At 40.0% G+C, this 10,663-nt stretch overlaps 1 protein-coding gene across 1 annotated transcript in view; it reads left to right on the top strand.

Moving 5' to 3' along the window:
* Positions 1–10,663, top strand: part of ska3 (spindle and kinetochore associated complex subunit 3) — a 35,661-nt gene extending 24,998 nt beyond the window's left edge. Inside the window, exons 6-10 of the mRNA XM_033022743.1 lie at positions 2,243–2,343; positions 2,835–2,998; positions 7,117–7,326; positions 9,049–9,169; positions 9,890–10,663. Coding sequence (XP_032878634.1) covers positions 2,243–2,343; positions 2,835–2,998; positions 7,117–7,326; positions 9,049–9,132 — 559 coding nt within the window. The 3' untranslated portion in view covers positions 9,133–9,169; positions 9,890–10,663. The remainder of the gene's footprint in view (positions 1–2,242; positions 2,344–2,834; positions 2,999–7,116; positions 7,327–9,048; positions 9,170–9,889) is intronic.

Below are 10,663 nucleotides of genomic sequence, written 5' to 3'. Positions count from 1 at the left end.
TTGCAGCTCCTAGACTGGAACAGCATCCCTCTTCCCATCAGGACTGCCCCCTCCATTGACTCTTAAGTCGAGACTTAAAACTCATCTTTACTATCAAGCCTTTCTTGACGTCCTCTGAGGGAGGGCTATACGTATGTATTTATGTACAGTGGCTTGCAAAAGTATTCATACCCCTTGAACTTTTCCACATTTTGTCACATTACAACCACAAACGTAAATGTATTTTATTGGGATTTTATGTGATAGACCAACACAAAGTGGCGCATAATTGTGAAGTGAAAGGAAAATTAGATATGGTTTTCAAATTTTTTTACAAATAAAATACTGAAAAGTGTGGCGTGCAAATGTATTCAGCCCCCTTTACTCTGATACACCTAAATAAAATCCAGTGCAACCAATTGCCTTCAGAAGTCACCTAATTAGTAAATAGAGTCCACTTGTGTGTAATCTAATCTCAGTATAAATACAGCTGTTCTGTGAAGGCCTCAGAGGTTTGTTAGAGAACATTAGTGAACAAACAGCATCATGAAGCCCAAGGAACACACCAGACAGGTCAGAGATAAAGTTGTGGAGTTTAAAGCAGGGTTAGGTTATAAAAAAATATCCCAGGCTTTGAACATCTCACGGAGCACTGTTCAATCCATCATCCGAAAATGGAAAGAGTATGGCACAACTGCAAACCTACCAAGACATGGCCGTCCACCTAAACTGACAGGCCGGGCAAGGAGAGCATTGATCAGAGAAGCAGCCAAGAGGCCCATGGTAACTTTGGAGGAGCTGCAGAGATCCACAGCTCAGGTGGGAGAATTTGTCCACAGGACAACTATTAGTCGTGTACTCCACAACTCGGGCCTTTATGGAAGAGTGGCAAGAAGAAAGCCATTGTTGAAAAAAAGCCATAAGAAGTCCCGTTTGCAGTTTGCCACAAGCCATGTGGGGGACACAGTAAACATGTGGAGGAAGGTGCTCTGGTCAGATGAGACCAAAATTGAAGTTTTTGGCCTAAATGCAAAACGCTATGTGTGGCGGAAAACTAATACTGCACATCACCCTGAACACACCATCCCCACTGTGAAACATGGTGGTGGCAGCATCATGCTGTGGGGATGCTTTTCTTCAGCAGGGACAGGGAAGCTGGTCAGAGTTGATGGGACGATGGATGGAGCCAAATACAGGGCAATCTTGGAAGAAAACCTGTTAGAGTCTGCAGAAGACTTGAGACTGGGGCGGAGGTTCACCTTCCAGCAGGACAACGACCCTAATACAGCCAGAGCTACAATGGAATGGTTTAGATCAAAGCATATTCATGTGTTAGAATGGCCCAGTCAAAGTCCAGACCTAAATCCAATTGAGAATCTCTGGCAAGACTTGAAAATTGCTGTTCACAGACGCTCTCCATCCAATCTGACTGAGCTTGAGCTATTTTGCAAAGAAGATTGGGCAAAAATTTCAGTCTCTAGATGTGCAAAGCTGGTAGAGACATACCCCAAAAGACTTGCAGCTGTAATTGCAGCGAAAGGTGGTTCTACAAAGTATTGACTCAGGGGGGCTGAATACTTTTGCACGCCACACTTTTCAGTGTTTTATTTGTAAAAAAAATTGTAAACCATGTATCATTTTCCTTCCACTTCACAATTATGCACCACTTTGTGTTGGTCTTTCACATAAAATCCCAATAAAATACATTTACGTTTGTGGTTGTAACGTGACAAAATGTGGAAAAGTTCAAGAGGTATGAAAACTTTTGCAAGCCACTGTATGTACTTAATCTATGAACCAATGTTGTATAAAGTTAGTACCTCCACCAATGTAAAGCACTTTGGCCAACGAGAGTTGTTTTTAAAATGTGCTATAGAAATAAAAGTGACTTGACTAAAAGTGACTTAAAGCTTTATGCAGTTTTTAATCTGTTTTATTCCTTTGGCAGAAAAGATTTCAGATAAGCATTCGTAACACCTTAACTTGACAGAAGTGGTTTTATCACAAAGTTTCAGTCCAATCCATAATGTCATTAGCAGTGCTAGTGAATGGTTTAGAGTATCTTCATTTCTCAGCACTTGTAAATTAAGGAGGAAAAAAAAGTTTCATATCTTCTTTAGAATTTTTGTGTTAATGAATACACAATTTTGTCAGCAAGTGTAATTACATAATTTGTCTCTGTCAATCTTTAAAGATATGTGTTTCTCAACTTTTCTCTCTCCCATTGTCTACTCCCCACCATCCCAAAACCAATGGGCTCCAGTGGTAATCCTTCATCTACAGCAGAAGATTTTCCACCAAAAGCCTCTTCATCAGCACAGATTGTAAGGGATGGTTTTGTGCCTTGTATGTCAATGCCTGACGGTAAGTAGGAGGGGTGCGAGATGAGCGGGAGGAGGTGTGGAAATGGCTTGGTCAGAGAAATGTGTACACAAGGGGGAGGACAAAAAAGAGAAAGGGAGAGGCAGGGGTATTACTTGAATTTGGAGAATCCAGTGTTCACACGGTTATGTTATCAGCTATCCAAGCACAATATGAGGTGCTGTTCTTCGAGATTGTATGTAGCCTTACTCTGACAATGGAGTCGACCAAGGGTAGTTAAAATGGCTTGGTCAGAGCGCATGTTTGGTGAAATGTTCGCCTAGATTATGCTTGGTCTCTCAGATGTAGAGATCAGGTCGGGAGCACCGAATGCAATGGTCAAAGTTGGAAGAGATGCAGGTGAACCTCTGTCACACCTGGATGGACATGAGACAGGTGTTGGGACAAATGTTACATCTCCTGCAATTGAAGGGGAAAGTGCTAGGGGATGGATGGGTGAATTAATGATATTATATTTTCATATTTCATGGCAGATATGTTGAATTCTCCTTTGCCTCCTGTGTTCTGCACACCTGGTCTGAAAGTACACCAAGATAACTCCAAAGTTTCAATGGATGAAGTAAGAAGATCCAATGGTTCAATTCCTTCACCGGCTCTACCAAATTTTGAAACCCCCTGGTTGAAAAAGCAATCTACTGTGAGTATGATCTTCAGCCTAATGCAAAGTAGCTATACAAGCATCTGTCTTCATTTTATTTAGCAAATCTGCAATTTATGGATAATACCAATTAATTTTTTGATTGTTAGTTAGACCCATAAATTCTATCAGCATTCTGCAATTACTGTTCTTAATCCTGATTTTGAAAAAAAAAATTATTTGTATCTGACTGACCTATTGTTTGAATCTCAGGAAATAAAATCACTGAGACTTCTTTCAAAAATTGTTGCAAACTTGCCAAAATATAGATGTCCATTATTTCACGTGTATTATTATCAGTATGTATTATACTGTCATGAATGCAATCTTAAAACTATACATGTCTACGCTTGGGCAGCTTACACCCCAGCGGTAAGAATATTGACTTCTCTAACTTCAAGTAACTCTTGCCTTCCCTCTCTCTCCATCCCTCCCCCTTCCCAGTTCTCCGACTAGTTTGACAATGATCTATTCTACATTTTCCTTGATCTCCATCTCTTTTGGCTCTTTTCACACCTCACACAATAGACAATAGACACAGGAGTAGGCCATTCGGCCCTTCAAGCCAGCACCGCCATTCAATGTGATCATGGCTGATCGTCCACAATCAGTACCCTGTTCCTGCCTTCTCCCCATATCCCCTGACTCTGCTATCTTTAAGAGCCCTATCTAGCTCTCTCTTGAAAGTATCCAGAGAACCGACCTCCTCTGAGGCAGAGAATTCCACACTCACAACTCTGTGTGAAAAAGTGTTTTCGCATCTCCGTTCTAAATGACTTACCCCTTATTCTTAAACTGTGGCCCCTGGTTCTGGACTCCCCCAACATCGGGAATATATTTCCTAACTCTAGTGTGTCCAAACCTTTAAAATCTTATATGTTTCAATAAGATATCCTCTCATCCTTCTAAATTCCAGAGTATACAAGCCCAGCCACTCCATTCTCTTAACATATGACAGTCTCGCCATCCCAGGAATTAACCTGTGAACCTACGCTGCACTCCCTCAATGGCAAGAATGTCCTTTTCTCAAATTTGGAGACCAAAACTGCACACAATACTCCAGGTGTGATCTCACTAGGTCCCTGTACAACTGCAGAAGGACCTCATTCCTCCCATACTCAACTTCTCTTGTTATGAAGGCCAGCGTCGTTCGCTTTCTTCACTGCCTGCTGTACTCGCATGCTTACTTTCATTGACTGATGAACAAGGACTCCAAGATTCCTTACTTCCCCCTTTTCCCAACTTGACACCATTTAGATTAATATGGCCTTCCTGTTTTTGCTACCAAAGTGGATAACCTCACATTTATCCACTGCATCTGCCCACTCACTCAACCTGTCCAAGTCACCCTGCATTCTCATTGCATCTTTCTCACAGTTCACACTGCCACCCAGCTTTGTGTCATCTGCAAATTTGCTAATGTTACTTATAATCCCTTCATTTAAATCATTAATATATATTGTAAATAGCTACGGCCCCAGCACCGTGCCTTGCAGTACCCCACAAGTCACTGCCTGCCATTCTGAAAGGGACCCGTTAATCCCTACTCTTTGTTTCCTGTCTGCCAACCAATTTTCTATCCATGTCAGCACTCTACCCCCAATACCATGTGCCCTAATTTTGCCCACTAATCTCCTATGTGGGACCTTATCGAATGCTTTCTGAAAGTCCAGGTACACTACATCCACTGGCCCTCCCCTGTCCATTTTCCGAGTTACATCCTCATAAAATTCCAAAAGCATGATTTCCCCTTCATAAATCCATGCTGACATCTTGTTACTGCTATCCAAATGTGCTGCTATTTCATCTTTTATGATTGACTCCAGCATCTTTCCCACCACCGATGTCAGGCTAACTGGGCTCTAATTCCCTGTTTTCTCTCCCCACCTTTCTTAAAAAGTGGGATAACATTAGCTACCCCCCAATCCACAGGAACAGATCCTGAATCTATAGAACATTGGAAAATGACCACCAATGCATCCATGATTTCTAGAGCCACTTCCTTAAGTACCCTAGGATGCAGACCATCAGGCCCTGGGGATTTATCAGCCTTCAGTCCCATCAGTCTACCCACACCTCCTTATCTCTGTATCCCCCTCTCCCCTGACTCAGTCTGAAGAAGGGTCTTGACCCAAATCGTTACCCATTCCTTCTATCCAGAGATGCTGCTTATCCCGCTGTTATTCCAGCATTTTGTGTCTATCTTCGGTTTAAACCAGAATCTGCAGTTCCTGCATTAAAGTGGAATCTCTATCCTGACTTCATTGTTTAAATCCAATATGATCTATTAATGTTCTAATATTCTCATTTCTAAGAAAATTGATAAAAAATGATTAATCATGTTCTGAAGTGGCAATTGCCAATAAGCTGGCTGTCAGTTCTCTCTTTTAATTCTGTAGTAACTGTTTCAGATCAGTTACAACCTACATACAGCCAGAGACAAAATAATGTGGTTTGGATATAACCATATAACAATTACAGCACGGAAACAGGCCATCTCGGCCCTTCTAGTCCATGTCGAAAACTTACTCTTACCGAGTCCCATCTACCTGCACTCAGACCATAACCCTCCATTCCTTTCCCGTCCATATACCTATCCAATTTATTTTTAAATGATAAAAACGAACCTGCCTTCACCACTTCCACTGGAAGCTCATTCCACACAGCTACCACTCTCTGAGTAAAGAAGTTCCCCCTCATGTTGCCCCTAACTTTTGTCCCTTAATTCTCAAATCATTTACCATGTACGTCCTATTTTGATTTGTCCTGCCAAGATGTAGCACCTCACACTTATCAGCATTAAACTCCATCTGCCATCTTTCAGCCCACTCTTCCAAATGGCCTAAATCTCTCTGTAGACTTTGAAAATTTACTTCATTATCCACAACACCACCTATCTTAGTATCATCTGCATACTTACTAATCCAATTTGCCACACCATCATCCAGATCATTGATGTATATGTCAAACAACAGTAGACCCAACACAGATCCGAGGCACCCCACTAGTTACCGGCCTCCAACCTATAAGACTGACTTTCCAAGGCAACAGTGGCACAGCTGGTACAGATGCTGCTTCACAGCTCCCGAGACCGAGATTCGATACTTACCTTGGGTGCTATTTGCATGGATCTTGCACATTCTCTCTGTGACCGCGTGAGCTTCCTCTGGGTGCTCTGGTGTCCTCCCACATCCCAAAGATGTGCAGGTTAATTGGACTCTGTAAATTGTCCCTTGTGTGCAGGGAGTGGATGCAAAAGTGGGATTACATTGAAACTAATGTGAACGGTTGATCGATGGTCAGCGTGGACTCGGTGGGCCAAAGGGCCTGTTTTCATGCTCTGTCTCTAAAATGACACATAGGACATTTGGTTTTCTCCTTTCTTTCTGATGTGGTCTGTGAGAAATGAGATTAACTGAGATCGCTCTAAGACCCGGCGTAGACTCAAAGGACTGGATGACCGCTTGGCCATAACAAATTCTTCAATGTGATTAACCACTTAGCAGGCTCGGTTATACCACAGCTTCTGAGAGAGGGATCTTGGAAATGAACAGCACAAGACACTGGAAAAGGGAAAGCACTTGTCACAGAGGACCTTTGTTGGAACTTTTTTCTAGATCAGTGGCTTTGCTATTTTCTGCGTCACTACAAAATGGGCTTCCCCTACATTTGTATCCACAGGGCTATTTTTCATAGTACCTCCATTACTCTTACCATCTGAAACTTGTATTGTTGTTCACTCTATCTATGTTTGCATCGTAAATTTGTTTAATGTTGCAAAATTATATCTGATCAATTAATGTACGTAGAAAATAGCACACTACCAGATTACTGCATTGAGTATCAAAGCAATAGGATGTAAAATTGTACCTTCCTAGCCCTTCCCACATTTACCCCCATGGTCCACACAATACCTGCATGTTAAAATGGATTAGATAAGTGAAATTAAAGAACCCACTTGCATTTTGAATCCACAAATTCAATTTGCATTTTTGGGTACCAATGAAAAGTGTACGGTGGGCAACCTGGAAAAGTGGTTAATATTACTCAGCTGATTTAAGTAGAAGAAACTCTTTAATGGGGAATCGTTACATTTCATTTTAAACCTTTTTCTGCAGTCTCAAATTTTAAGAAAAGAGGGAACTAAAGCATTTATGCAAAATGCATCAGAAGAACCTCAGCTACTATCTATGAGCTCTGAAAATTACTTTTTGAATGGAGACACCAAATCACCAACGCCTCTACCAATGATGACTAACTATGAAATTCTTTTTGACACACCAAAAATCCCAGAAATGACCACCACAATTCCAAGTGATGTCCTTGAGGTTGGTTTTGTTTCTTTTCACTACTCAATCATTGATGAGGCATGAGACAGCATAAATGGATATGTCCACATTCTGATTTCAGAGGCTCTCCAAAACTTGTGCACTTGCTAAAGATCACAGTTAGCATCGTATCTAATTTGTGGTGTCTTATTTTAAGATAAATATTGAAACTTACTGATATATCATTATTATAAGAACATTTAAGAACGGGTTTTATGCCATAATTGGTTTTGACAAATTGGTAATTACAACAAAACACAAGACATAAGAAGAAAAAGGGAGCCTGGGGATTAAAAAAAAAAAGATCTTTGGTATAGTTGAAAATATCATCCAATCTGACCATTACATTGTAACGGCACAACTTTGGAAACGATGGGGAAAATGTAAAATATTGAGGAAGAAGAGTGGAACTAAGCCTTTGCAACTCTACTTTGTCATCATCCACCTTTTGTAAACGGGGTTGCCAAAACATGCTGTTCTGGTTGATGCATATACCAAGTTCTGTTCCTCCTTGAACCCAGTTCAATAATATGTTGATTTAAAAATTATCGTCCTGGTTTTCAGATTTTTCTGCATAATTCCCAACAGCGTTCTGCATATCTCCAATTCTGGTTTCTCGCATATTCTGTCTTTTATTCGACTTCTGGCACTGAGTATTGCTTATAGAAGTTGGAATGTTATGTTGCAGTTGTACAAGACATTGGTGAGGCCACATTTGGAATATTACATTAAGTTTTGTTCACCCTGCTATAGGAAAAATTTCATCAAGATGGAAAGAGTGCCGAGAAGATTTACAAGGAAGTTGCCAGGACTCAAGATTCAAGAGAGTTTATTGTCATGTGTCACAGATAGGGCAATGAAATTCTTGCTTTGCTTCGGCACAACAGAATATTGTAGGCATAAATAAATACAGAACAGAAGTGTGTCCATATACCGTTGTGGAGTGCAGGAGGCTGAGGGGTGATCATGTAGAGGTGTATAAAATCATGAGAGGAATAGATAAGGTGAATGCACCATCTCTTTACCCAGGGTAGGGGAATCAAGATCTAGAGGACGTAGATTTAAGAAGAGATGGGAAAGATTTAACAGGAACCTGCAGGGAAACCTTTCCGTGCATAGGATGATGGTTGTATGGAGGAGTTGATCAGGTAGAATAACAGCATTTAAACGACAGTTGGACGGGTGCATGGATAGGAACAGTTTGGAATATGGGCCAAATGCAGGCAAATGAGATGGGGCACCCTGGTTTGCATGAACAGGTTGTGCCGAAGGGCCTGTTTCCATACTCTTATTCTAAATGTGTCTCAACTGTCATGGCCCTGGCATCTGGAATTTCCTCTGAACCTTTCTATTTCTCAACCTCTCTCGCTAGTGCTCTCCTCAAGAGCTTCACTCTTTGATTTCAGTTTTGTTCATCAAATGTTTCCTTCTGTGGCATTGTCAAATTTATTCAATACTTGTGTAAAGCATTTTAGGTTTTTTTTAAAATCTTAAAAACATTGTATAAATATGTAGCTGGTGTGGGACGTCAAGCTGAGATTGATGGATTCAATGGACACCTTGCCTGATTTTATCTATTTTAGCATATTCATAATCTGTTCCTTAAAATTTAATGTCTATGCATTCAAGTAAGAAGTACAACTAAAATATATTACCATAGTTAAAATGATAGTTTCTAATTCTTTTTGCAATAAAATACTAACCATACAATCTCTGTGCCAGATTATATCATCGTATGATGTGAATTTGAAGACTCCTTATGGCCATAAATCTAGTAAAGAGAATTTCATCCATTTAATGCAATGATTCTTGCAGCATGGAATAAATTTAAGAAGGAAAATAGGTAAGCAGTTCACATTTAAATGTATTTTTAATGTATTTCATTAACTGTCAATAATTTTGATTCAGTACTGCAACTAACATGATTCAAGGCTGCACCTCCTCAAAGAAAGTGTGATCCCTCTGATTCAATGTATTCATTAAAGCTTTTTTTTTAGTAAAGTTAATCATAGCAGAATATACTTACATTACGACTGGAATTAAAGGACACCTACTTGCAGTTTTCAAGGATATTTGCAGGTCAATTATGTAATCAATACAAGGTGTGAATGAGGACATCTGTGTTGCAAAACTACATACATGGTGCAGCCTTTAATATTGTTATTTGGTCCCACCTGGTTAATTTTCTAGTGTTTGGATTCAGCCACCTATGTGATCTCTTCCAGTCCTGTGACCCTCAGCCTACTTCATAGGAACTATCAACCAAATCGAAGATGCAAATGTTCACAAATGCACTTTCAGTTTGAGGGTATAATCTTTTAAACTATTTTATAGTAAATATCAAGAAACAAAATGTTTAGTAAGTATGCTCAGCGGCTGGATAATTTTCAAGGAAGGGTGTGGTGGTAAAATTAGTTGTTCAGAGACGTTGGTGGAAAAGGCTGTTTAAAAAAAAAATCAAGTGGCTCTTGATTAAAGTGCTATTTTTCTTGTACCTTTTATCAGTGCTCAAAAAGGGGGGGGGGGGGGGATCATTTTCTAATGATGTTTATATTTTTCCTAGAAAGTGACCTGTTTTGACATTTATGTTTTGATGTGAAAAATTAAATGGAATATAAGAACATTGGATTAATTGGAAAATTCAGAACTGGACTAGAAGAGTGCTTCTGGAAGTAGAACAGCACAGTGCTGTTGAAAAGCAGGCTCGAAGCAACAACAGATCCACATTGACTGAAGTGGTTTATATAAATAGTAATGTAGAACAAATGTTCAGTTGTAATGAAGCACAAAGAGTTGTTTCCATACTTTCAATACGTTCTCCCCGTGATCTGCTTGGGTTTTCTTCGAGATCTTCGGATTCCTCCCACACTCCATAAATGTACAGGTAATTGGCTTGGTGAAAATGTAAAATCGTCCCCAGTTTGTGTAGTGTACGGGGATCGCTGGTCGTCGCGGACTCTGACCCAGTGGGCCTGTTTCCGCGCTGTATCTCTTTAAAAAACTGGATTTTTAAAAAAGATTTTAAACAGTGGTTGATGTATGTTTGGAGCCAGGGTGCCGGCCCTCACATGATGGATATTGTGCATCTTGTTCACTGTCCTTTGAAGCTTTAAGACCTATTGTATCTATTTTATATATTTTTGAGGCTGGAATAAAATGCATTACTTAAGTTGTGACTGATCTTGACATTCAGTATGTGATTATGCAATTGATCTAATTCCCACATTCTAATACTTTGGTCGTGATGATAATAGTGTAAAATTCTCAATTTTTATACAATTAATTGATTTGTGTATACTATGATTAACAAATAAACATATGCTGGACTCTGATTGCA

This window comes from Amblyraja radiata, chromosome 6 (genome assembly GCF_010909765.2).
Source record: "Amblyraja radiata isolate CabotCenter1 chromosome 6, sAmbRad1.1.pri, whole genome shotgun sequence".
In the NCBI taxonomy this organism is placed as follows: Eukaryota; Metazoa; Chordata; class Chondrichthyes; order Rajiformes; family Rajidae; genus Amblyraja; species Amblyraja radiata.
This window is presented reverse-complemented; position numbering and strand designations above follow the sequence as displayed.